The 26,354-nt window shown below is 57.0% G+C and overlaps 1 protein-coding gene across 1 annotated transcript; it reads right to left on the bottom strand.

Annotated features, from left to right (window-relative positions):
* EDC4 (enhancer of mRNA decapping 4) lies at positions 1-26,354 on the bottom strand. The gene is made up of 29 exons (XM_029050898.2): positions 26,107-26,354; positions 20,205-20,349; positions 19,607-19,718; positions 17,684-17,783; positions 16,787-16,976; positions 16,125-16,275; positions 14,764-14,868; positions 11,537-11,646; positions 11,090-11,173; positions 10,738-10,833; positions 10,167-10,269; positions 9,432-9,612; positions 9,131-9,203; positions 8,727-8,818; positions 7,804-8,003; positions 7,475-7,563; positions 7,065-7,218; positions 6,471-6,871; positions 5,863-5,961; positions 5,244-5,393; positions 4,872-4,908; positions 4,380-4,557; positions 4,110-4,265; positions 3,020-3,135; positions 2,673-2,838; positions 2,204-2,390; positions 1,478-1,697; positions 1,055-1,218; positions 1-761 (listed from the first exon to the last, which is right to left on the bottom strand). Exons 1-29 carry the CDS (start codon positions 26,189-26,191, stop codon positions 569-571), a joined length of 4,137 nt encoding a protein of 1,378 aa, XP_028906731.1. The 5' UTR covers positions 26,192-26,354; the 3' UTR covers positions 1-568.

The following is a 26,354-nucleotide window of genomic DNA, read 5'->3' as shown; positions in this document are numbered from 1 at the left end:
GGTTTTTCTCCAAAAGGTGTTTATTGAATTTCTCTCCAGCACTTCTCAAAAGCAGAAAGATCCAAATTGGAGATAAAAAGGAAATATGTAAAATTCCACTCAGAGTAACATAACCGATTCTAAGAATGCACTCCCCCGGGGCAAGAGAACAGTAGCGGCACCATCCCAGCCTGGACCGGATACCTCCCGCTCTCAGACCCACCTGGCCTAGGGAACGGTGGAGAAACATCACTCCCTCACTTACACTCCAGAGCAGGAGCTGCCAGGAGGGGAGTGTGGGGGGAAGAGAGGGACTGGGGACTGGGGGGAGGGATGTCACACGCTTAGGGTTCCCTCTCGACAAAAGTCAAATTTCAGAAGAAACTTTGTAGGCATCTGAAAAAAACAGGCCAAGATTCCTGCCCCTCCTCTTGGCCTCCTTCATCCCCAGGTATAGGGAAGGCTGGGCAGGAGCAACTTTCACATAATGTGGAAACGGGGAGCGGGAAAGCCTGACCTTAGCAGGCAAGGTCAACCCCCCCCCCAATTTCTCCCTTCCCTTCCCTACCCCCCCCCCCCACTCAACCTATTAGTTAAGATTGGGGGAAGCCAGGCCCTGCAACATGATGGTGAGGCGTCGGGCCGACTTGTTCAAGGTGTTGAGGGGCTCGGCCTGCAGGAACTGGCACAGCTTTTGGCGCACTTGCGTCAGGACCAGGCCCATGTGGTCACGGGTGATGGGGTCGGCATTGTCCAGATGCATTACTGCCTCTTCCAGGTAGCTGCGGGAGGAGGCCGGCATTCAGAGCAGGGCAGAGCGGCCCCCCGCTTCCCCTGGGGTGGAACCCTTTCGGACCCAGTTTTGATTCCGCACCCGTGGGCTTCGCAGGGTGGAGCAGAGACCGGCCGAGGCCCGTCCCCTCTCGTTCTGGGAAGACCTAAGCTGGGGCCCCATCTGGCCGCCCGGGGAAGGGTGGAGAACCAGACGGGAGCCAGCCGTGCGCGTGACAGGTCCCCCACCGCCCCCAGCCCCATCTCCAGGCTAGACTCTGCTGAGCCTCCAACCCTCCCTCACCTTATCTTGAGCTCAGTGCGGGTGCCTAAATCGGAGGAGAGCTGCTGGATGAGGGACAGCAGGACGGGCTGCGACAGGGGACAAGGCGGCTGGCCGAACACCTGATGTGGGTCCACTGTCTCACACACGTAGAGCACCAGGTTCAGGTCGGCAGCTGTCAGGGCCTGCAGGGGTGGTGGAAGAACAGGGTCAGTTGGGTGAGCAGCGTAAGGGATGAGAAGAGGCAGCAGTGGGAAGGGGAAAGAGAGAGCGAGAGGGGACCGAGGAGAAGGGCGAAGCCGCTGGGGGTCGGATTGGAGCCAAACCTGGGGGGGGGGGATCTGGCCCCCCCTGCTGGCCCGCCGGCCGCATAGCCGCTACCGTTTCCAGCAGACGGGGTGGGAAGAGCGAGAAGGGAGAGGTGGGGCCGTGGGTAGGCGATACCTGCTGGAAGGCTTGGTTGAGGTGGCCTTGCTGGAGCAGCTGCAGGATGTGGGCCTGCTGGGCCTGACCATCCAGGTGGCCGGCGGGGATAGGAGTCCCGGCGGCCGAGCGCATGGCCTGCATGATACTGGAAGTGACAGCCGCCTGCTGCTCTTTCATGGCCAGGCTCACCTCTCCCTTGATGATGCGCTGCACTTGGGCCAGGATCGACTCCTGCATGCTGGGACAGGAGAGAAGAGGGAGACGGGCCTGGGCGTCCTGGAACACAGGGCTCTAGCCGGCTGCCTCGCACCCTCATCCGCCCCCTGCCTCCGCTGCCCAGGGCCCAGCTGGGGGCGGGCTAGGAAGAGCAGCCGGAATCTTTCCCGCCCTCCCGGAACTGGGCTGCCCGCTCCCCCAACCCAGACTCCTATTCCTCGAGTGGAAGACGACGGAGTCGGAGGGAGCCAAGAGGCCTCCCGCGGCCACATCCAGCAGGCAGGAAGCCATACTGGTTCCGGCTGTGAGTTTCCGGTAGAGCCCGGTCACCGAAGGCCGAATGCCTCGGGAATGATCCGGTGTGCGCTGATCCCAAGACCGTGGAACGCCTACCGGTTATCTCTAGGTAGGACCGGGGCCATTAAATGGCCCTGCAGAATACGTCTGCCCGAAGCCCGCGGGTTGAATCCAGCCCGCGAAAAGCTAGCTCTAAACTGCCAGCCTTGCTCCCCAGCCCCCTGCGCTCACCTGCCCACGGCAACGTGGAGCTGGTGCTGCACCTCGGCCCGCACGCTGCTGGTGACGGTGGCTGCCATTTGATCGGTGGCACTCTGCAGGGAGATGATCAGTCCCCGGAGCTGTGCCAGAACTGGCTCCCGGGCTTCCTGCTCCCGGCTCTTCCGACTCTTCATGTGCCCCTCCAACTGTTGCAGGTCTGGGGGAAGGCCAAAAGCGGCTCAGAGAGGATCAGGGAGGACCCGCGAGGGGGCCCCCACCGAATCCCCGGGCAGGTCCCATCCACAGAAACCCCCGCATCCGGGTCCCGGACTCATCCCCAGAACACAGAGGCCAAGGCTGAGGCTTGGGTGAGGAGAGCAAGTGAGAAAAGAGGGAGGAATCCACCTGAAGGGACCTTGTGGGGAGGAGGGAGAGGAGGCGCTGGCAAGGACCAGGGGATACTGGAAGGCAGGCAGTGGCGAGGGGCCACGGGACTCACACTCCTGGGTGCCCAGCTTGAAGCTATCATTGATCTGCTGGAACATGGCCTGACAGATCTTCTCAAAGGCAGGCAGAACCACATTCTGGAAGGCCTCGCGATAGGTGGCTTGCATGGGCCCCTGCAGCGTGTCGGCTGTGGCTCGGGCAATGGCATCCGTCAGATTCTAGGGCAAGCCCAGGAAAGAGCGGGAAGGAGTGAGGACCCGCCCAGGGCCCCGTGGGCTCAGATCCCGTCCCCTCTCCCCTCTCCTTCCCCCTACTGCCCCCACTCCTTCCCCTTACCACCTCCAGGGTTCCAGGGAAAGAGCCTTAATGCCCCCTGCCCCAGGGTTCTCAATCCCATACCTTGGACTTGACCAGCTTGGTGATGCTCTCCTTCAATGTGCCTTCCACGGCCGTTAGCTTGGCCACCACCGAGCTGCTCATCTGGCCTGTCACAGGCTCCAGGCTCCTGGACACACCTGCTCAAGGCCCAGGTGCGGTAAATAGTCAACTGGATGCCCCCCGCCCACTGACACCACACACACACACACGCCAACAACCAGTGGTTGCCTATCAACCTCCGCACAAAACAAAAACTTCTCACTCTAGGCTTCAAGGCTCTCCATCACCTTGCCTCCTCCTACCTCTCCTCCCTTCTCTCTTTCTACTGCCCACCCCGCATGCTCCGCTCCTCTGCCGCCCACCTCCTCACCGTCCCCCGTTCTCTCCTATCCCACCGTCGACCCCTGGGCCACATCCTCCCGCGGTCCTGGAATGCCCTCCCTCCTCACCTCCGCCAAACTAATTCTCTTCCCCTCTTCAAAACCCTACTTAAAGCTCACCTCCTCCAAGAGGCCTTCCCAGACTGAGCTCCCCTTTTCCCTCTGCTCCCTCCCTATCCCCCCCTTCACCTCTCCTCAGCTAAGCCCTCTTTTCCCCCCTTTCCTTCTGCTCCTCCCCCTCTCCCTTCCCATCCCGTCAGCACTATACTCGTCCGCTCAACTGTATATATTTTCATTACCCTATTTATTTTGTTAATGAGATGTTCATCACCTTGATTCTACTTATTTCCTATTGTTTTAATGAGATGTTCATCCCCTTGATTCTATTTATTGCCATTGTTCTTGTCTGTCTGTCTCCCCCGATTAGACTGTAAGCCCATCAAAGGGCAGGGACTGTCTCTCTCTGTTACCGATTTGTACATTCCAAGCGCTTAGTACAGTGCTCTGCACATATTAAGTGCTCAATAAATACTATTGAATGAATGAATGAATGAACCACAATCTTCACTCTGTTGGTAGCCTGGGGGCCCTGGGGGCCACCAGGGTTTCCAGGCCTAGTTGGCACTGGGGAGCCTAATCCCCACGACGTTGGGGATCTGGACCGCCATTGCCTCACCCAACCCAGCCCCTACCCTGCGCCACACCAGCCCAGCTCCTCCGTCAACACTCACACTGCGGCACGGTCTTCTTCATCTCCTCCCGCACCGTGCGTTCCAGCCGGCCGGCCACAGCTGAGGAAAGAGCCTGGGACAGCTGCTGCGACAGGTGCTCCTGCAGCTGTCCGCTGTGCTGCTGACCCTCAGCCAAGGCCCGCTCCAGCCGCCTCTCTGAGACGTCCATTAAGGAATTCCCCCAGGCCGGTCTGGCTCGCGGCCTGGCCCCACCGCACCCCCTCCAAGCCCACCCCACCGGGAATGACTCCCTTGCTCCTCGGTGGATACGTTCATGCTCCTGCCTCGAATCAAGGACTCTCTCCATATGGCCCATGAGGGAACTCTGCATCGAGTCCAGTTGATCACTCAGCCGCTGCAGCAGCTCTGCTTGGTTCTGTCGCAGCTCCATCAGATCCTGCTGTTGCCCGCGCACTAAGGCCAGCCACTCCTCAGGGGGCTCTGCTACCTGGCATGGGTCAGCGGGCGGGGGGTCAGTGGGGGGTATCACACTGGGCAAGGGCAGGGGTGTGAAGGAGCAGCTCCATTTTCCTCAACCTGGCCCCCTGGGGCTGGCTGGTGAATGAGCAGCCAGTCCCCTCACCCTGAGGAGTGGGCAGTGCCGAGGGTGAAGGAAGGAGACCAATACGACCAATGTGGGGTACACAGACAAACCGGGCTTGGGGGACTCGGGCCCAATAGCCAGGAGCTTCTGTCTTCAGGCTTTCAGCTGGGGAGCCGGGACGGGTGTGGGAGGCGTGAGGAGGGGGAAAGATTGCTTACCTGCTTTTCAGTCAGTTGGGGGTCCTGAGATGTGTCCCTGCAATGGGAGTGCAAAAATTCTGTAAGTCACACCCTGCCCATCCTTTACCCGAGTTCCTCTTTCTTCCCCTCCTTCCACCGTAAGCTGCTTAGCTCTCCCTGCTTTCACTTGAGTCAGGGACTTGGGTTAGTCCGGTGGGGGGGGGGGGACCCAAGGAAAAGCCCCGGGTGCCAAGACACGGCCCTGAGCCCTCACTTTTTTTTTTTTTAGCAGTCCCAGCCCAGTCCAGTCTAGGAAAGTGGACCTAAGCCCCCTGTCCCACAGGCACAGATCCTGTTTTCTCCCTGCACTGAGCCCAACTGCCAGCCCCAAACTGCCAGCCCCACACCTACCCATCATCTTTCTTGCCCTTCCTTTTAAGCTTGGGAGAAGTACGGGGGGAAGGCTTGGTCTTCCAATCCTTCACAGGCAGCCGAGGAATGACCACCTGGCCAAAGCTGCTAGCGGCGGAGGCCAAGCTAGCCAACTCATCATCGTGGTCACTGTGAGACCGGGGGTTGGGGGCGCGAGGGAGAAGAGAACAGGACAGGGTGAGCATCATTCACGATACGGAAGGAGGGACAGTCCCTCTGAACCCTTCCCTCACATCTCCCTCGGGGCCGAGGTCCCAGGAACCCAAAGGAAACACAAGCGGGGCAAAATCAAAGGGGAAAGGTCAGAGAACCAGCTCTCAAGTAACAATAACTCCCATTTCACAGTTGAAGTAACAGGCACAGAGAGGGGAAGTGACTTGCTCAAGGTCACACAGCAGACAGGCAGCAGAGCCGGGATTAGAACCTAGGTCCTCTGACTCCCAGGCCCGTGCTCTATCCACTAGGCCACGCTGCTTCTCACTGTAGAACAGTACTCACACCCAAGGCAAAAGCAGACAAGGGTGGTGCGGGTTTAAGCTTGGGGCCGGAGGGGAGAAGGAGCCAGGTTGGGCCCCCAGATTGGGCAGACCGCAATCACCTCTGCTCAGCACTAGCGTCTTGACTGTCATGCTGCAGCAGGGGGTAAGCGTGTCGGAAGGCCGAACTCTTAAGCTTCTCCTGGATGTCGTCTCTGGGGCTGGGGGAGAGAGAACAGCCGCCACTGCTGGGAGGGGCCGGGGAGCCCGTGACCCCAGAGGACAGAGCTCACCACCTACATGGGGCCCTGGGCCTCCTTTTGGCCAGAGCAGTTGAGATGGTGGGGAACGACCCACTCCCAAACTGGTCACCTCTATCTAGGCCCGCTCTCTGTCACATCCCAGCAGCTGTGGACAGGAGCCTGATGGAGGTTCAGGGTCCTTTAAGCAAGCAGGGGAGGGAGAAGTTCAGCTGAAGAACCCGGAGCACCCCAATGGATTCGAAGGCCAGAGGTCACCCAGAAAGAGAGGAGGAGGAGGGAGGGAGGGAGGAAGGGCAAATGAGTCACAGACCAAGGAAGACGAGAAGAACGTTGGAGAGGGAGGGGAGCAGGCAGGGTAAGCCAGGTAGGTGGGAGCAGGCAGCGTAAACCAGGTAGGGTGACTGGGAGGCATGGTGATCAGGGTCAGGTCCAGCCTATCCTGCCCCATCTTGGGGGTGGGGGTTCACCTGTTGGCCAAGTTGCTGCGGGTCTCGCGGGTGATGTCGGGGGCAGCAGGCCAGGCCTGGCTGTCAGCCACCCCCGTCTCCTGTGTCAGCGTCACTTCCAGTAGTGAGGGGGTGCCCCGGCAGTCCCCTTCTCCAGGGCTCCCAATCAGGCCATGCTGGGGACTGGGGTCCGGGCCGGCCCGGGACCGCGGGGACAGCAGGTGAAGAGCAGAGGCAGCAGAGGCCATGCTGTCGGGCTCCAGACCCTCGGGTGGGGTAGGAGTAGGCCCGAAGCCGCGGGACAGGGCCTCCGAAGCGATCTCGGGGATGTCCTGGGACAGGGCTGTGGAAGCTGAAGAGATGACATCTGGGGAGCGGGTCCGAGTCGGGGAGGTCTGAGGCACCACCAGCGGGTCCACCTCCTGCAATTCCAGAGGTAACGGGGGTTGGGGGGGGTGTTCCCTGGCCCGGCTCAGGAACCTCGGCTCAGTCAGCCGCTTAGCATCCCAGCCTCCCCGCCCTGCTTCCGCCGGCCTCGAGGGGGAAGCCCATACCCCGTGGGCCCCCAGGGCCGCCCCGCCCCGGCCCCCCAGCTGCAGGGACCAAGAGACGCACCTGGACGGGCCCCTTGGAGGTCAGCTTGTCGGCCAGGCCAGGGAGAAGGACGCCGTGGCTGCGGGGACTGGTTTGCAAACTGCCGCTGCTGCTGCTAAGAGTTAGGCTGCTGTCCAACTGCAGCTTGGGGCTCAGGGTCAAGTCTTCAGGTGGCCTGGGAGTGGCAAGGGGAAACAAACCAACTCTATCCTCTCGTCTGTCAGCTCCTGGTGAACAGGGATTGTGCCCCTACCTCCTCCTCTGTACTGCCTTCTCCCGAACCCCTAGCCCAGTGCTCTGCACACAGTAATCGCTCAACCGATGGACCGCTGACGGACCGCTCGACGGACCGACCGTCCAAGCATCCCCACCCAAAGTGCACCGCGCCTTCAGTCCTCCGCCCCAGCAACTTCTGGAGGGGCTCTCCTCACCTGGGAATCGGGGTGTCAGAGGCTGAAGCGCTACTCAAGCCAGTCACGGCTGTCAGTGAGCTGCCACTGCTGGCAGGGGACACAGAGATCTGGGGAGAGACGGGGAAAGAAGTAAAAAGGGAGGGAAGCAAAAGGGGCCGATGTGGGCCGCTGCTCAGGGTGGGGGAGAAGACGACTCTTCGGATTCGCGGTCGGGTACCTTGCTCACCTCGATCCCTGCCCCCCACCCCCGCCCCCCCAGTCCTCTCCCAATCCTGGATCACCGGGGTCTCTCGGGGTCTGCCTGTCTCCCCGCCAGGCGGCATTTAAGGGTAGGAGGCAATGGGCACCTGCTGCAGAGAGACAACGCTCGGTGTCATGAAAGCGTCGGGAGTCATAAGCTTGGGTTTGACTTCACTGGCCAGGCTGAGGAAGTCAGAGGGCAAGGGCAGGTCGGAGATGCGCCGTAGGTCAGATTGAGAGCTGTGCCCGGAGCCTTTGTCGGAGTCCAACCCTTCAGAGCCCAGTTCTGGCAGGGGTTCTCCAAATCCTGGGGGCATCCAAGGGAGGGGGAACATCGGAACGTTAAAGCAAGCCTGCCCGCTACTGGCTCAGACCAGCGGTCCCCCGAGCCCATTCTTCTGCCTCCACCAGGAGCAAGAATAAGACACCAATTAGAAATGGAGCATTGGTTCAGCGCGAACTCTGCGCCCAACCCCGTGCTAAGCGCTGGGATAGAGACCATGCCATCGGGACTCACAGCCCAAGGAAGGAGGAGGGAGAGAATGGGTATTTCATCCCCGTTTTACAGAGGAAGGAACAGGGGACTTGCCCCAGGTCACCCCACCAGGCCAGTGGCCGAGCTGGGGATTAGAGGCCGGGTCTCCTGAGGCCCAGCCCAACAGGCCACGCTGCTTCTCAAGGGTACTTGGAGAAACCACTTGATGGCTGCCTTCCTTAAAGATGCTGCACTAGCTCCGCTCTCGAGTTCCAACCCTTTTTCCCCAATGGATTTCTGGCCCCCCGATCAGCTCAGAGCCCAGGGCAAGACAGCGTGCAGGAATGAGAGTGGCTGGGACCCCCATCCTGGAGTGGGGGTGGGGGCAACAAGCAGCCGCAGTTGTGATGGGAAAAAAAAGAAGGAAATACAGAAATGAGACAGTCCTCCACTCTGTCTGGTGGGATCCCGAGAGCTGAGTGTACCCTCAGGAGCCTCCACATCCCTTCCCCAACCCCCCTCACTCCGACTGGCCCGTCTTGCCCTCACACTTACCGAAATCCTCACACATAGCATGGGGGGGCAGTGGGGCCACCACATCGGGGCTCTGCTGAGGCTGGAAGCGGATCTGCACGTCCTGCAGGGCCCTGGGGTAGGAAGGGGGCAGAGAGAGGGCCTCCTCAGTACCACATGGGGAGGCTGCAGGGGCGGGGAGCGTCCATCCACAGGTGGGGAGACCGGGCCCAGCCGCTGGGCTGGAGATGCAGCATCCACGCAGAATCCGGGTAGTGTCTGCTCTAGGAGCGGGCAGGGCTCTAGCCCATCCAGCCCCAATGGGGGGCAGCAGAGCCAGGCAAAGCTGGCGAGGGGAAATGTGGTGGGGAGGGAGGGGCCAAAGGCCACTCTGGAGGAGCAGCCTCTACGGGAAGACAGAGGGGCCCCCTTGCCCTGGTACTCACTTGGTATGGACACAGAAGAGTTTAATGAGCACGCCGGCGGCTGATTCCACTGCCCCAGCCCCCTGGGAGCCCTCTGCAAGGACAGGGGCACAGGCTGAGGCCCCTCCACCCCGCCCCAACCCCGCCAGACCCAATGCTCCCCCTGTCCCCCATGGCGCCCACCAGGAAACGCTGCCCACGCCTGCACAGGCTGTGCTGGACCAACTGGGCCACCTCAGCACTTGGGCTGGGCTGGGGCAGGGACAGGGGGAGGGGCAGGGACGGGGGAGGCCAGGAAGAGGCATGGAGAACAGGCACTCACCTGTGCCTAAGCCATCGCCCTCCTCCTCAGCGGGGAGTACTTCGGTATGCCGGAGCCGGCAGCGGCTCACCACCTGGATGCCAAAGCTCAGTACCGGGTGGGTGAGCAGGAACTCGGAGATGGAGCTGAAGTAGGCCCTGCCCTCGTCCTGGTTCTGCAGCAGCTCCATCACATACAGGACCTGCACCCCGCACCACAGCTAGCTAAGCCACCTGACCTCTGAACCCCCTGGACCCGGGACCCTGCCCCTCCTTCAGCCACCGCCCCCCTGCCAGTCAGGCTTAGTCCGTTCTTAAGTTCCAAAGTCACTCATCTCCGACTCAAAAATGGCCGTCCCCGGGCAATTCTTTCACTTGCGAGCAGGGACACTGCGGCCAACGCGCGTGCCGAGAGCGGCCACCCTCCCGGTCCCCGCAGCCGGACGCAGCCCGAAACTCAGGGTGGGTGTAGGGAGGCAGGGGAGGCCGAGCCCGACCCCGACCTTTCCAGGATCAGAAGAGGGGTCTATGGTCCAGGGCCTGGAACCCAGAAACCCGCCCACTCCCACCCTTCGAATCCTACATCTGCCACGTCCCGAGCCCCGCCTGTTCCGGACCTTAGGTCCCGGAAGCCTTTCCCCTCCCAGGCCCACGCCCCTCTACCCTTAGCCTGCCTCATCCTGAGCCCCGAACGCTTCTGCTCTTCCTGGGCCTTCTTCCCTTGCCCAGCTCCCCGCTACCCTTCCACCAGCCCTACCTTCCTCTGCACATCGCTGAGGATCAGATACTGGGCCGAGAGATCCAGGCAGACCTTGAGGCTGGGGAGCACGCTCCCAGCGCTGAACAGGTCTGGGGAGAAGCTGGGGGAAAGAACAGGACGGGGCGGTAAACGGCTAGGCCGATTTCTCGGTAAAGGCGAGGCCAGAACCCAGGAGTCCTGCCTCTTACACAGCCGACAAGCCCCCGGCCAAGACTGGGGTGGTGGGCTGAAGGGCAGAGCCCTGGGTCCCGACCCGATTTAGAAAAGGGGAGGCCACAGGACTGAGACATTCGCAGCTCGTTCCCTGAGGACAGAGGGAAGAGACTGATGCCACGGGGAGTGGAAGCTCCAAGCCCCCAGGCCCTTCCCAGGCTCACCAAGTCTGGCTCCTTTTCCTTCCTCCCCTTCATCCGCCCACAGCCCCAGCGGGTCCAGTGAGGTTCTCTCCGGGAGCCAGAGGAAGGTAGCCAGCAACTCCCGCCACCTGACCCCATACCCTGAGTCAGAGCCTTGGCAATCAGATTCCTTCCCACCGCCCGCTGATTCTCCCCTGGAGCCCCCAACCCACCGGATGGTCTGCAGACAAGTCCAGGACACGGTGCACCACATCTTCAGCTCACGGTTCTGGTCAGCTCCCGTGATGAGGAATCGCCAGAAGGGGACCCTGCAGGGCAACACCAGAGCTTGGGGGCTGGCACACTGGGCAGTCCCCATTCTCAGCCTGGGCCTCTCCATCCTTCTCTAGGACTCTCTGGCCCCGCTCCCCACCACCCCATCGTCTACCACAGAGACCGGCTGTCAGACAGAGGCTCCCAAATCGGGGCCCCTGAGCTCATGTGAGGAGGCTTCAAATCCTCCTCAAGGTTCCCAGGAAGAAGAAGGGGGAAAGAGGGGGAAAAAAGTGGGAGAAAGAGGCTTACTCAGGATCTTGTTTCTTGTGGTTGTCGCAGAACAAGAGGCAGGAGAGAGGCCGTCCTTCATGGGGTTTCCACTCATGGAGACACCTGCAGGGAGGAAAGGTGTCAAGGGCCAGGCCTGTGGGCTGCCCACTTGGACCACCCAAAGTGCTCGGAACCGCCCACCTCAAAGAAAAGGGTTCAAGACAGTCTGGAGCTGAGTCGCTCCAGAGTCAGGCTCGGTACTGCCATCAAGTCACTCTCCCCGGCTACCCTGACTGGCCACCCTGCCTCCCCTTTCGCCATCCCCGTTTCAGGCTGAAGCAGCATCTCAGCCTCGGACCCGGCACACCAGTACAGAGCTCTGCACCGACTCTCCCAACCCAGACTTCCAGCCCACCCAACCCAACCCAGCCCCTAGCTTTGCCTTTCCGCTGGGGTGGGGGGTTACCCGTCTCCTCCAAGCCTCACCTTGCCTCATCGTGTCCCTCAATGTAGATTTGCCAAAACTTAACATAACCGTCGTGACTGGCGGTGGCGAGGACCGTCCCATCTGGAGAGAGGGCTCCTTCACTCAGGCACTAAAACAGACCCAGACCCAGGCACTGAAAAAAGGCACCATCCCTGCAGTCAGGATGAGAGATCCCGGATACACGGGGTAGCAGGAGGCCCAGCCCAGGTGGACTATGGAAAAGCTCAGCTCTCCCACACGGGATTGATCCCTGAGATTCTCTCTCTCTCTCTTGTCCAGCACTGCATCACTAGGTGCAGAGAAAAGAACCAATGCACCACTCTTACTGGTCCACTGGAAAGACCACTGTTCTATGAATCCAGGAAAGCACAGTGCCAGTCCAGGTTCTTCCAACAGGGAGTGGGGCGGGGGGTGGGGTGGAGGTCAGGGGGCTCTGCTGCCATTCTAGAGGTGTAGGAGTCCGGAGAGTGGGTTATTTTTTGGTGGGTTTTTTTTAATGGTATTTGCAAGTGCTCACTATGTGCCAGGCACGGTCCTAAGTGCTGAGGTAGATATAGCTAATCCGATCGGATAGGGTCCATATCCCACTTGGGGCTCAAGGTCTTAATCCTCATTTTTACAGATGGAGTAACTGAAGCACAAAAGTGAAGCGACTTGCCCAAGGTCACAAAGCAGGCAAATGGCAGAGCCAGGATTCAAACCCAAGTCCTTCCGACCCTCAGGCCCATATTCTATGTCCACTAGGCCTCACTAGTTTCCATGGTGGCCACTCGCGTCCCCTCATCTCCTCCAGTGGGGTTCCAGCCAAGGCCCGGAGTGTGGCGCAAACCACTCTCCTAACGATTCACTCCTTTAGGCAGGTTCTAGGCCCCGTGAAGTCTTCGGGACCAGGGCTGGTCTGGCGTTTGGGACGGCGGAGTCCATCATCACTCCTCACCCTCATGTGAGGTCTCAGCTCCCCAAAGTCACCCCTCCCTCTTCTCCATCCCCCCGGCTCTCAATCCCCTCCTCTACTTTCCCATCCTTCCCAGCAGTATCTTCAGAGATCTCCTCCCTCCTTGCAAATGCCACCCCCTCCACCTGTGCTTCAGACCCCTTTCCCGCTCATCTTATAAAAACTATCGCCCCTTCCCTTCTCCCCTCAACTTCCATCTTTAACCACTCACTCTCCAATGGCTTCTTCCCCTCCGCCTTAAAACATGCCCATGTCTCCCTTAACCTAAAAAACCCTCTCTTGACCCCACTGCCCCTTCCAGTTATCGCCCTATCTCCCTCCTACCTTTCCAAACTCCTAGATCGAGTCATCTACACTCACTGCCTTGAATTCCTCAACTCCAACTCTCTCCTGTACCCCCTCCGATCTGGCTTCCGTCCCCTCCACTACACCAAAACTGACCTCTCAAAGGTCACCAATGACCTCCTTCTTGCCAAATCCAATGGCTCCTACTCTATCCTAATCCTCCTCGACCACTCAGCTGCCTTTGACATTGTCGACCATCCCCTCCTCCTCAACATGTTATCCAACCTAGTTTTCATGGACTCTCTCCTGGTTCTCCTCTTATCTCTCTGGCCGTTCATTCTCGGTCTCCTATGTGGGCTCCTCCTCCCCATCCCATCCCGACTGTAGTGACTCCTCAAGGGTCAGTTCTTCATCCCCTTCTGTTCTCGATCTATACTCACTCCCTTGGTGAACTCATTTGTTCCCACAGCTTCAACTAAGCAGATGACACCCAAATCTACATCGCCTCCCCTGTTCTCTCTCCCTCCCTCCAGGCTCATATCTCCTCCCGCTTCCTGGACATTCCACCTGGATGTCTGCCCACTACCTAAAACTCAACATGTCTATAACTGAGCTCCTTATCTCCCCTCCCAAACCCCATCCTCTCCCTGACTTCCCCGTCTGTGGACGGCACTACCATCCTTCCCATCTCACAAGCCCACAACCTTGGTGTCATCCTTGACTCCGCTCTCTCATTCACACCATACATCCAATCCGTTGCCAAAACCTGCCGGTCTCGCCTTCACAACATTGCTAAGATCCGCCTTTTCCACTCCATCCAAACTGCTACCTTGCTGGTACAAGCTCTCATAATATCCCAACTGGATTATTGCATCAGCCTCCTCTCTGAACTCCCATCCTCCTGTCTCTCCCCACTTCAATCTATACTTCACTCCGCTGCCCAGATTCTCTTTCTACAGAAACGCTCTGGGCATGTCACTCCCCTCCTCAAAACCCTCCAGTGGTTGCCTATTAACCTTCGCATGAAGCAAAAACTCCTCACTCTTGGCTTCAAAGCTCTCCATCCCCTTGCCCCCTCCTACCTCACTTCCCTTCTTTCTACAGCCCACTCCATACATCCTGCTCCTCTGCCGCTAACCTCCTCACAGTGCCTCGTTCTCGCCTGTCCCGCTGTCGACCCCTGGCCCACGTCCTACCTCTGACCTGGAAGGCCCTCCTTCCTCACATCCGCCAAACTAACTCTCTTCCCCTCTTCAAAGCCCTACTGAGAGCTCATCTCCTCGAGGAGGCCTTCCCAAACTGGGCCCTTCCTTTCCCTATGCCCCTCCACCCTCCCTCTACTCTACTCCTTCCCCTATGCCCCTCCTCCCTCCCTCTACTCTACTCCTTCCCCTCCCCAGAGCACTTGTGTACATCTGAATATTATTTCTCTACTTTATTAACAATGTGTATATATCTATGATTCTGTTTATCTATTTTGATGGTAGTGATGCCTGACTACTTGTTTTGTTTTGCTGTCTGTCTCCTCCTTTGAGACTGTGAGCCTGTTGTTGGGCAGGGATTGTCTCTATCTGTTGCCAAATTGTACATTACAAGCGTTCAGTACACTGCTCTGCACACAGTAAGTGCTCAATAAATACGACTGAATGAGTGAATGAATCATCACCACCATCAGAGAGAACTAAGATCCTAGCAGAGCTGTCAGTGTCCAGCCCCCACCTGGTCCCACAGCCTGCTCCACCCTCCAGGGAATGTTTGTTTGACTAGGGGCCATGGGAGAGACACCTCTCCTCTGAAGTGTAAGCCCATTCCCAGCCTAATGGGTGCTCTTCCTAGTCTCCCACCCCCAGATCCTCAGGAGGGGATGTGGAGGGAAGACCAAGAGAAAGGGCTGCCGCGTCCAGGGCAGCGGAGGAATGGAGGCTCCGGGGCACCGAGTGACAGGGAGATGTGATTCCCCTGGGGCTAGGGGGAAGCTGTCCTCACCATACTGTGACCCTTCACCACGATAAAGCCCTCCTTGATGTGCGTGATGTCCATGGGCCAGGAACTGTTGTTGCCTTGAAGGATTTCCAGGTCCCAGACCTCGGCCTGGGAAAAGAGAGCAAAATCAGCCTCCGAGGGGCACAGGTAGCTCAACATGGAGTTGGGGGGACCTTGTGGTCAGGATTCGGCGGCCTTCCAAGTCAGCTACGTTGGACAAATCCCCCGGGACCGGCAGGCAGAGGGAGACAACGGCCAGAAGTGCAGCTCCGCCCTTGCAGAGCTGCTTTGGGGCAAAATAGTCAGGTTCTGGTAGATTCACCCTCACCCGAACCACTTGCCAGCTTTCTGGAACACGCACTGTGAAAAAGCCAGCATTTCCTAGTTTTTCAGTGTGGTGTTCTCCTCTTCCCCTCCCCACACCTATCTTATTCTGGGCTAAAAGACCTCTAGTGGGTCGCCTACAGCTGAGAGCTGAGACTCTGCCCATCCCTCCCAGTGGCACTTCAGCCTCTTCCAACCCCACCTGGACAAAGGGAACTCTTGCACTGTCTTACATGGCTAACTAGGCAAGTGGGGGGGAGGGAAGGGGGAGAAGGATGTGGAAGAAACGAGGAGCTGGGGGTCGGCATGTTCGAGGGCACCGAGACGAGAAGTCCTCAGGCCTTGAGCAAGAACTACTCGCTCTGGCTTTGTAGGCTCCTATGACTCCCTTGAAAAAACCAAAAAAACTGTGGTTTGTTCTGGCCTGACTTCACGTCAGGTGGGGGAAGGAATGCACGTGAAGCATTCCAATAGCATTCCTGAACTGTGTTCCTTCAACAGAGTGTGTACACGTGGCTAAAGCATCCCACGTGAGTGGCAGCATCAATAGCTGAAACTCATGTGGGGGAGAAGAGAGGCTCAGGCCAACTTGTAACTGGACCTTTGTCCTTCCTCCCTCCCAGCCCTCAGCACTTATGTACATATCTGTAATTTATTTATTTGTATTGATGTCTGTTCTCCCCCCTCTAGACTGTAAGCTCATTGAGGGCAGGGAATACATCTGTTTACTGTTGTATGGTACTTTCCCAGGCACTTAATACAGTGCTCTGCACACAGTAAGCGCTCAATAAATACGACCCAATGAATGGAACGACAACGAATGAATGACCTAGCTTTTCTGGGGCTTTGACCCGGGTCAACTTGAACCCACGCCGGACTTTAAAAGGGGCACAGGAGGGCACCACCGGGACACTTGGTCTCGGGAGCTCGCGGGGCCGACCACCGGGAAACTTCCGGGTGATCATTCGGCTCACTTCTACTGCAGGCTACGCTGCTCCCCAATCCCCCGTCCTTGACCAAAGCCCAACCCCTTCCCTCACCCTGTCCTCATGCAGCAGTGCCAGTGTCTGGCTGCCATCCTCACTGCTCTCCTCACTGTTCTCCTCAAGAATGTATGGGCACCAGATGATCCGGCGGAAATGGTTCAGCGGGGTGCCATCAGGCCGCTTGATGTTCACCACAATATCCTCTCTGAGCCCAAGTTAAGGATCGGTACTCCTGATGGGAGGATTGGGCTCACAGATGGACTTCCTCTTTGGATGCCCAAGGACAGCCCTCTCCAGAAGCAAAAAGCAGCTAGTCGAGGTAGCACACGTGGGGGGACGGGGACTCGCGGACACACACACACACATCTAGAAAGTTCCCCAGCTCCAGTGGGCCAAGCAGCAGGCACAGGAAACTCCCCTCGGGGAGAAATGCCAACTTTGGACTTTCAAATCCCCCACCGAGTGTACCCAAGAAGAAGCCCAGAAACTCCCAGAGGACAGCCTCTGGACCAAGAGTGGCCCCCGGCCCACCCGCCCCCAAAAAAGGAGCAGCACAGAAGCAACCTTTCTGAGCCCAGAGGGAGAGTCAGCCAGCAGATCCAGCTCCCAGATAGCCTCGGCTGACCAAAACCCAGCAAGAAAGGCTGGCCCATCTGTTGGGGAAATAAAAGCCATTTCCCAACCTGGGGGAGTGGCTTCAGTTCTCGCAAGGATACTGTATCTTGCCATTTTCCATGGACAGGTGCCACACAAACAGGCTGCCTGCCTCATCTAGGCACGCCAAGTAAGGTGAGTTAAGATGTGCAAAGGCCAGGTCCGCCACACTGCCCGTGAAGCCCTTAAGCAAGGTACGTTCTGCTGTGGTGACGCTGATCACTCGCACCATGGCTGAGCCATTGCTGGCACCTGTGGAGACAGAATAAGTTAGCCCAAATTCCAGCCCCCTTGCCAGACTCCTAGGACCCAGAATCCCCACCGAACCCCTAAGTGATGCCCCAAGAGAGGGAACCAGGAAGTCCAATCTCACGGCGACAAGTTCTCCCACTTTCTCCACCCCTGAATGAGTCCATGAAAGCACCTTCGGTCTCAGGGAGCCCTTATCCCCTCCCTTCTCCCACACAGCTCAGGCCTCCCCGTCTCCCAGCTCCCCTGCTTCTCTCCTTCTCCATCTTGGGGCCGGCCATTTGGTCTCATGATGCCCCGCTGTCTGGCCTCAGGTCAACAGCCCCAGCCACCCCAAACAACTTCTCCACTGGGTCCCAAAAGGCCAGGCAGGGCATGGGGTTTTCTCCCACCTCCCCCAGTCTGAGAATTACTCTCCCCTCCTAGACCCAGGGGGATGGGTGAATTCACTGGAGCCCCAGGCACAACAGTCCAGACTCCTGGCTCCTCATCCCCAGGGTTCACCTCTCTTCAGGCTGAAGACCTGGGAATGGAGGGCTCAGGGAGAGGGGACTGCAGTGGACCTCTTATACCAGCATTTCAGCTCTGACGAAGAAAGACACTAGGCGCTCTGATGGTACCCCAGGACCCAAGAGGGCAAAAGAAAAAAAAAAATGAAGAAAAACCAGAGAACCCCAAAACACTGCTGGCCAGCCAGCCATACCCCTCACCTCTGATCGCATAGGCTAGAAAGGAATTGGACACAGCGATCAAGTTCCCGTAGTAATATTTCTGCTCCCAGTCATACTTTGCCACCGGCTGGATTTTCACCTACAGAAAAAATAAGAGGCATGAGGTGGAGAAGCAGTCCCCTCCCACCTGGAGCATTTTTCATGGAAGAACTCCCCCTGCTCACTCTCCGACCTGGAGAGGGGAAGAAGCTACTGAGAGCTCACCTCCTCCAAGAGGCCTTCCCAGACTGAGCTCCCCCGTTTTCCCTCTGCTCCCCCTCCACCTTCTGCTCCTCCCCCTTCCCCTCCCCTCAGCGCTGTGCTCATTTGTATATAGTATTTATTACCCTATTTCTTTTGTTAATGAGGCGTACACCCCCTGATTCTATTTATCGTGATAATGTTGTCTTGTTTTTGATTTGTTCTGTTTGGCTCTGCTGTCTGTCTCCCCCGATTAGGCTGTGAGCCCGTCACTGGGCAGGGATTGTCTCTATCTGTTGCTGAATTGTCCATTCTAAGCGCTTAGTACAGTGCTCTGCACATAGTAAGCACTCACTAAATACTATTGAATGAAGAAGGTCATTAACTCTGTCCCTAGAAGCTGAAGGGAGAAGTTGCAGCAAGCCAAGGGCAGACCCAGGTCCAGAATGCTAACCGAGGCTCTGCTGAACTCCGGAGATCAGAGGTTTTCCATTCTAAACCACTCCCTTGTTCTGACTGCCAACTCCTACCTTGCAGGGAGCCAGCCTCCAATCCAGGATGGGAGCTGCTGATGAGCAGTAGAGACAGAGGTTCCCCTGCCTCCCGCCTCCCACCTACCGTGCCAGGTAAAGCTGTGCACAGGCCAGAGATCAGGGTCAGTCCAACCACCGCCCTCCCGGCCCATCCCAGAACCAGTCATGGCCCAGCTGAAGCCTAAGTGTTTGGCACCAAACCAGAAATGCACTTATGTACGTATCTGTAATTTTATTTATCTACATTAATGTCTGTCCACTCCTCTGGACTGTAAGCTCGTTGTGGGTGGGGAATATGTCTGTTATGTTGTTATACTGTACTCTCTCCAGCCCTTAATACAGTGCTCTGCACACAATAAGTTTCTAATAAATGACTGATTGACAGAAGTGGCCAGAAACTCACTTTCAAGAGAAATCGTTTTTTTTACTTTTGTGAGCTTATCTTGGGGGCAGCCGCTCCTCTTCCTCCCCGCCCCCGCAGCCCTGGAAAAGGGATTACCAGTCCTGCAGTTTTCCCCAAACCAAAACGTCAGGCGAGACCAAGTAGGAGCAAGGGAATTGGAAGGACGGGTTCAGCGAAAACCCTGGGAGGGGCAGCAAGGACAGGAGGGAAAGCCTCTCAGAATGGCGGCAGCAGCGTTGGCCAGCTCCCAGCTTGGGTAGAGCTCCATCAGCAGCACTGAGATGCCACAGGCTCTCCTACCTGTGGGGCTCCAGAAAGCTGCCCTCCTCGTACACGGGCGAGAAATCGCCCAACTACTGCCAATAAGGACCCAGACCAGAGCCGCTCAATGCTCAGCTGTGATGCATCCTTCTCCCTGCCCGAGAACCAACTGGTCACCACCTGAGAAGCCACCCAAGCCCAAGCCCCCGCCATTCAGCTACGAGAAGTAGAGCGGTCTAGCGAAAAGAGCCCGGGAGTCAGAGGGCCTGTGTTCTAAACCCGGCTCTACCACAAACCTGCTGTGTGACCTTGGGCAAGTCACTCAAATTCTCTCGGGTCTCAGTTCCCTCATCTACAAAATGGGGATTCGATATCTGTTCTCCTTCAACCAGAGACTTCTCCTTCCCCATGTGGCACCTGATGATCTTGTATCTAGCCCAGCACTCAATACAATGTTTGGCGCATAGTCAGTACTTAAATACCACTATTTTTATTATTATCATCATCCCAACTTCAACTCCTTACCTTGTTGCTCCCTCGGGCTTTGCTGGAGATGCTGGAGTCGCTACTGGCCACGATCTCCACCTCCTTTGACGAGATCCCAATGCAGGTGGAGCTGTCATCCCCAGACAGGCAGCTAAACGAGGAAGGGAAGGCTGAATGATCCCGGGACCGACAGGTCGACTCCCACAGCCCGTTAGGGACAATTCCGCATCCATCCTTCAGCTTGGCACTGCCCTCCACCCAGCCCCGCAGGCATGAGCCCACTTCTAGGAGTTTTCTGCCTGCTGAGGAGACTCAGGTGCCTCCCTCCCAGGAGGGGAGGACTCAGTAAAACCCCCTGAAGCCCATTTACCTGCACACTCCACCTAGAACTGCTAGCTTTCCTTTCCCATCTCTTCGCTGGGTTGGGGAAGTTTTCATCCCCAAAGCGCCTTACAGACTCTCCTGCTTGCTCATGCCCATCCCAGGCAGAGCGGGGGGGATTACTTGCCCCATTTCACACCTCAAAAACGCAGGCTCCAAGGAGCATGACCTAAGTTTTTGGGGGAGGCGGGAATTCCGCCGGTCCCTCTTCAGACTGCCATCCCCACTGTGACCCCTTCTGCCCCGGAGCACTTACATGACCTGCTTTTCCTGCAGGATGGCCATGGGTCCCACTCGGAGGCCTGGCTTGGCCCCTTCTCTCGACAGGGATTCTGGCATCAGAAGTCCATTCAGGTCCCCATTGAAGGAGCTGGATGCCCGCTGGCTCTCCAGGTCTGAACCTGAAACCGATAAAAGAAGGGAGGTCTCAACCCTGGGAGAAAGCTGCGCTGCTGAGCCGATATGACTACCGGCGGCGGCGATGCCGCTTAAGCCCGTGTCAGATCGGGGCGGCTGTCCCCGGGCTCCCAGCTAACCTGCAGCCCAGGGATCCGGGACTTTCCACCAGAGAGGATGTCTCTGCTGCTCTCCGCTAGATGGGAAAAACTCTCCAGACCAAAGTCACCCTGAGTGGCAACTGTAAAACACTTCCGGCCCATCCCATCCTCGGGACCCCGCAGAAAACTCTTGGGGGAGAGCAGGGGAGCTGAGGAAGATGAGACATTAAGATCTGCCCTTTCCTCTTCATCCAAACTGCTACTGTGCTGGTACAAGCTCTCATAGTATCCCAACTGGATTATTGTGTCAGCCTCCTCTCTGATCTCCCTTCCTCATGTCTTTCCCCACTCCAGTCTATTCTTCATTCCGCTGCCCGGATCATCTTCCTTCAGAAGTGCTCAGGGCATGTCACTCCCCTCCTCAAAAACCTCCAGTGGTTGCCTATCAACCTTCACATGAAACAAACTCCTCATTCTTGGCTTCAAACCTCTCCATCCCTTTGACCCCTCCTACCTCTCCTCCCTTCTCTCTTTCTACTGCCCACCCCGTGCACTCCGCTCCTCTGCCACTCACCTCCTCAGGGTCCCCCGTTCGCACCTGTCCCGCCGTTGACCCCCGGCCCAGGTCCTACCGCTGTCTTGGAATGCCCTCCCTCCTCACATTCACCAAACTAACTCTCTTCAAAGCCCTACTGAGAGCTCACCTCCTCCAGGCCTTCCCAAACTGAGCCCCCTTTCCCTCTGCTCCTCCTCCCTTCCTCTCCCACCCTCTGCTCTTCCCCTTTTCCCTCAGCACTGTGCTCATTTGTATATATTATTTATTACCTTATTTTGTTAATGAGGTGTATATCTTGATGATGTTGTCTTGTTTTGTTGTTTTGCTTTGCTGTCTGTCTCCCCCGTTTAGACTGTGAGCCCATTATTGGGCAGGGATGGTCTCTATCTGTTGCCGAACTGTACATTCCAAGCGCTTAGTACAGTGCTCTGCACATTGGGGAAGCAGCGTGGCTCAGTGGAAGAGCACGGGCGTGGGAGTCAGAGGTCATGGGTTCTAATCCCAGCTCTGCCACTTGTCAGCTGTGTGACTGTGGGCAAGTCACTTCACTTCCCTGTGCCTCAGTTACCTCATCTGTAAAATGGGGATTAAAACTGTGAGCCCCACATGGGACAACCTGATCACCCTGTATCCACCCCAGCGCTTAGAACAGTGCTCTGCACATAGTAAGCGCTTAACAAATACCAACATTATTATTAAATACAATTGAAGTAATTAAGGCAAATGATAAAACCCAGGGTGTCCCAAAGCACAGATCCGACATAGCAAGAGAATCAAAGAGGTGAACGCCCTGTACAATCGGCTACCGATTAGAACATGTAGGCAAAGCGATGTGGGGGCACCACCTCTCCATTTCGTGATTAACTATTTAGCAAGCATCCTCAGAGAGCTCACAGAGCTGTGCCGGGGCCAGTGCCCCCATTCTACCCAGTATGCTTCGGGAATGTATGCCCAGCCCTCCCGGCCCAGGGTGGCAGGTTCGGCGGCAGGCAACTGGGAGCGGATGAAAGTGGCCCATTTTCAAGAAAGGAAAGAAGGGAGATCCTGGAAATGACCGAGGAGAAACTGGTCTGCAGGCCCCTCTCAGACCAACAGATCGATCGATGGTGTTTACTGAATGCTTACTGTGGGCAGAGCACTGTACTAAGTACTTGGGGAAAGTACCGTATTCAACAGAGGCAGTAGGCACGTTCCCTGACCACAAGGAGCTGACCGTCTAGAGAGGCAGACGGACATGAAAATTCATTACAGCTATGCACAGAGGTGCTGCGGGGCTGAGAAGAAAGATGACCCTTCAAGTGAGCTCCCAAGCAGGCATGCTGGCAAACACATCTCTGGAATCTGGTTTCTTTTGCCAGAATAGAGGAACGGCTCCTTCCTGATCCTAATTGGCAACTTTACCAGCACATGTAGGAATAGCTGTTTTCAGCTGTGTCTGTTGTAGCAACTGGGTGCTGTTAGCCAAGCTAAACACAAATAAGTGTTGATTCCTTCATGAGATTCCAACTCAGCCACCCCAGAAGGTTCTGGGCAGGCTGGGTGAGTTTCCAGAGTGTGGGTGAACTGGAAGACCAACCACAGCCTGGGCTCTGATGCTGGCTAGGCCGGTCCTCTCACAGAATAGTCAAAGGACCGGCTCGGAAGGCAAGAAGGCAGGAACCCAGAAGCGGAGGTATCTGTTGGCTGGGCGAGAGCGTCCAACTGCAGGAGTTATGAGCAGCAACTGCCCAGCAGATCTCTCTAGCTGGGAGGTGCCTTGACAGGAAAGAGAGGGACCTGCAAACCCTTCTGTATGTGACCGGGACTCCTGAAGCCAGGCACACACCTGTCTCCTAAAAGTAATAATAACTGTGATATATGTTAAGTGCTCACTATGTGCCAAACACTGTTCTAAGGGCTGGGGAAGATACGAGGTAATCAGGTCGGACACGATCCCTGTCCCACATGGGGCTCACAGTCTTAATCCCCATTTTACAGATGAGGTACCTGAGGCACAGAGAAGCCAAGTGACCTGCCCAAGGTCACACAGCAGACACACGGAAGAGCTGGGATTAGAACCCACGTCCTCGGACTCCCAGGCCCATGCTCTTTCCGTGTGTTCTTTTCGTTAGACCATGCTGCATCGTCTCAGCAGGTGCTTTCCTCCCAATGCCCCAGGCATGTCCTAGGAGCAGAAGGGGCGGCCGAGTTTAACCCCAGCAAGGTCCTCTCTCCAGAACGAGGCACCGTCTGTTCTCCCAATAAATGAGCAGCTGAGCAAGGGATAGGCGGCGACAGTGGCAGGTGGTCCAAGCCAGATCCGTGGGAAGCTCGTCGGTATCTCCCAAATGACCCACACTACACTTAACCTGCGCTGGCACGAGCTACAGTGGCTTGCTCTGCTCATCGACTGTATTAAAACGGAGTCCGATACCCTCAGGGGCAGGGTCGTCGTTACCCCCGCCCCCAGCATCCTCCCCACCCCCGCAATGGCCAGCTGCGACGCAACACCAGGGACGGGAACCAGGAGAGACCATGACAGTCTGCTGTACCCAACCTTCCATTCCCAACAGTGTGCTGGCTGATGTCTTTGATTCAAGGTAGGCAGGCAGGCAAAAAGGTAGCGCAAACGCCTAGGGAATACTTGGGCCCCTCCATGAATTAGCTGCTTTAAGCAGGGTGGGATGAGGACGATACACACCCTGTTGCGCACCTTACCAGTCACCCCTCCAAACTCCACCAGTGAGGGGGCTTGTCAGGTTCCTGAGCGCAGACCCCGTGACACAGCAGGGTTGCATCGTAGACTGTGAGCCTCTCGAGGAACTGGGTCTGGGTCCCACTTGTACTCTCGCCCACCACTTGGTACAGTGGTCTGCACCCAGTATACGCCTAATAAATACAATTACTTCTACAACTACTATCGTGAATAGCTGACCCATGGGGTTCCTTTTCCCAGAAACTTCGTACGTTGGTGGTGATGGTATTTTTTAAGCACATATTAGGTACCAAACACTGAACTAAGCACTGGGGTAGACACAAGATCATCAGATTGGTCACGGTACCTGTCCCAGATGGGGCTCACAGAGTAAGGAGGAGGGAGAATGGGTATTGGATCCTCATTTTAGAGGAGGAAACTGAGGCACAGAAGTGAAGTGACATGACTTGCCCATGGTCACACAGCAGGCAAGCGGAGGAGCAGGGATCAGAACCCAGGTCCTCTGACTCCCGGGCTCTTTCCACTAGGCCATGCTGCTTCAGAGCTGCTGGAAAAATAATTTTAAATTCCTTTACATCCTCTATAAAGTTAAACATCACTCAACAATTGTTTGATCTCTGTGAAAGTAATTCAAAGCATAACATGGCACTGACTAAATCCAGTGAAATTGAATTGAGTCTTTGCAGAAGTAAAGCTTATTCTACTGACTGGTGGTTTTCCAACTTGGGTGAAGAATTCTTCCAATTTATATTCCAGCAGCCTTCCCCTCGTCTTCACGTATTACCCCCTTGTAGCAGCCTAGCTTCATTTTTTATGGTATTTGTTAAGCGCTTACTACATGCCAGCTACTGTATTTAGCACTGGGGTAGATACAAGCTAATCAGGTTGGACGCAGTACCTGTTTTAAATTGGGTTTACAGTCTTAACCCTCATTTTAGCAGACAAGGTAACTGAGGCACAGAGCGGTTAAGTGACTTGCCCAAGGTCACACAGCAGATGAGCGGTAGAGCTGAGCCTGGAACCCAAGTTCCCTGACTCCCAGGCCGGTGCTCTTTCCACTAGGCCCCGCTGCTCCCGAGCACTCTGTGTTTCTCTGAACTGCCCTCCCCAACAGGGTCTTTGTCAATCTTAGAAATTAATCTGCTTTATCGAAAATCGAGGTGAACGCTTCCTAACTCCAAATCTGTATCCGGCGGCGGGCAGCCAGAACCACTCCACGTTGTGGCATTTTGCAGTGAAATGTTGGACTTTCGAAGTCGCCTCACTGATAGCCGCATCGTCCGTTTCCAAATTAAACGGATGCCCCTGTTCAGCAACTTCTTCGGTTATCTGCTCAGGGGTCTCTTCTAGGATATTTAACTCAAATTCCAAGATCCGCTTTTGGGTAGGGAACGTGTCTGCCGACTCTATAGGACTGTGCTAGGGCTCGGTTCGGTGCTCTGCCCCCCAGTAAGCGCTCAATAAATACCATTGCTGATGATCCACTCATTGTGGAATGCTAAATCTCTGCTCAGGGGAGGAGGGATTTACTTACCAGTAGCAGTCAGTCCACTGAACTTTTGTTCTGGAGTAAAGCAGCACATAAAATAGGTCGTGACCCAAGCGTAAAGCAGCAAACAATACCAGCGATCCTTCTAAGCTCTAATGGAGCCTTGCCGTGGCTGGGCACAACGCCCTCTTGAAACTGTATTTATGTGTACGTGCTCTGCTTCGTCTCTTTCCCTAGAAAACTGAGTTCTTGAAGAACCAGGAACTGCCTACTCTCTCAAACAGCGAAGAACCCAAACATTTAAGCTCAGCAAGACTTAAGTGAGCATCTGCCAACCACCTGGGCGCGATCAAATCGTCGCCTGGGCGTTTTGTTGTCTGCTCTGGTCCCTACAGTTGGATTGGAAAGGGTCCAGTCTCCCCTTCGGCAACGGCACTACCAGACTCCCAGCCGAGGAAGCGGGACCCTTTAATCTGAAAGAAGGGGCCGTGAAGGCCCAGCCGGAGTCGGGCCGTGAAGGCCCAGCCGGAGTCGGGCCCCGTGCCGGACCAAGTCGGGCCTTTCCCGGAGGCCCCCAAAGGGGGACTGTGGCGGGAAAACTTTGTCTTCTTCGATCTTCCCCCACCCCCTAACCCCCCGACATGGGGCCTAGGAGTTCTGAGAAGCGCTTTCTGCCGCACTTGCCCTCCCTCTCCCATTTTAGGGTTCTCTAGTTTTTAGGAGGGGGCTTCCGGAGCGCAGTCCGGCCGTTTCGCTGCCGTAGCCCGCAAGGCCTCCCCGCGCCGTGGGCGGAGGCCGGGGCCCGGTCGCCAGAGAACCGGGTGGGTGCCGGGGGCGGGGCAGGGCGGTCCGGTCCGGATCGTCAGCCCCCGGCCTGGTCGCCCCGAGTCGGGAGCCCCGGCCCGCCCCGGCCGACCTCACCTCCCGGCTGCCGGTCCAGCTTGAGGATGTCCCGCAGATGCTGCGTGGCGTCCTCGATGTCGATGCTGGCGCAGGACGAGGCCATGGGGCCGGGATCTGAGCGCGGGGATCCGTGACCGGGGCTGGGGAAAGGAGGGCCGCTTCGGCTGGCCGGTCGCGCCTCCTGCCGCCGAGACCGCTCCGCGCACCACTGGCCTCCCTCCGCCCCGCCAACGGCACCAACCGCCTCCGCTTCCGGTCCTCCTCCC

Source organism: Ornithorhynchus anatinus, chromosome X1, assembly GCF_004115215.2.
Source record: "Ornithorhynchus anatinus isolate Pmale09 chromosome X1, mOrnAna1.pri.v4, whole genome shotgun sequence".
Lineage (NCBI taxonomy): Eukaryota > Metazoa > Chordata > Mammalia > Monotremata > Ornithorhynchidae > Ornithorhynchus > Ornithorhynchus anatinus.
The sequence above is the reverse complement of the archived record's forward strand: the minus strand, read 5'-3'. Positions and strand labels throughout refer to the sequence as shown.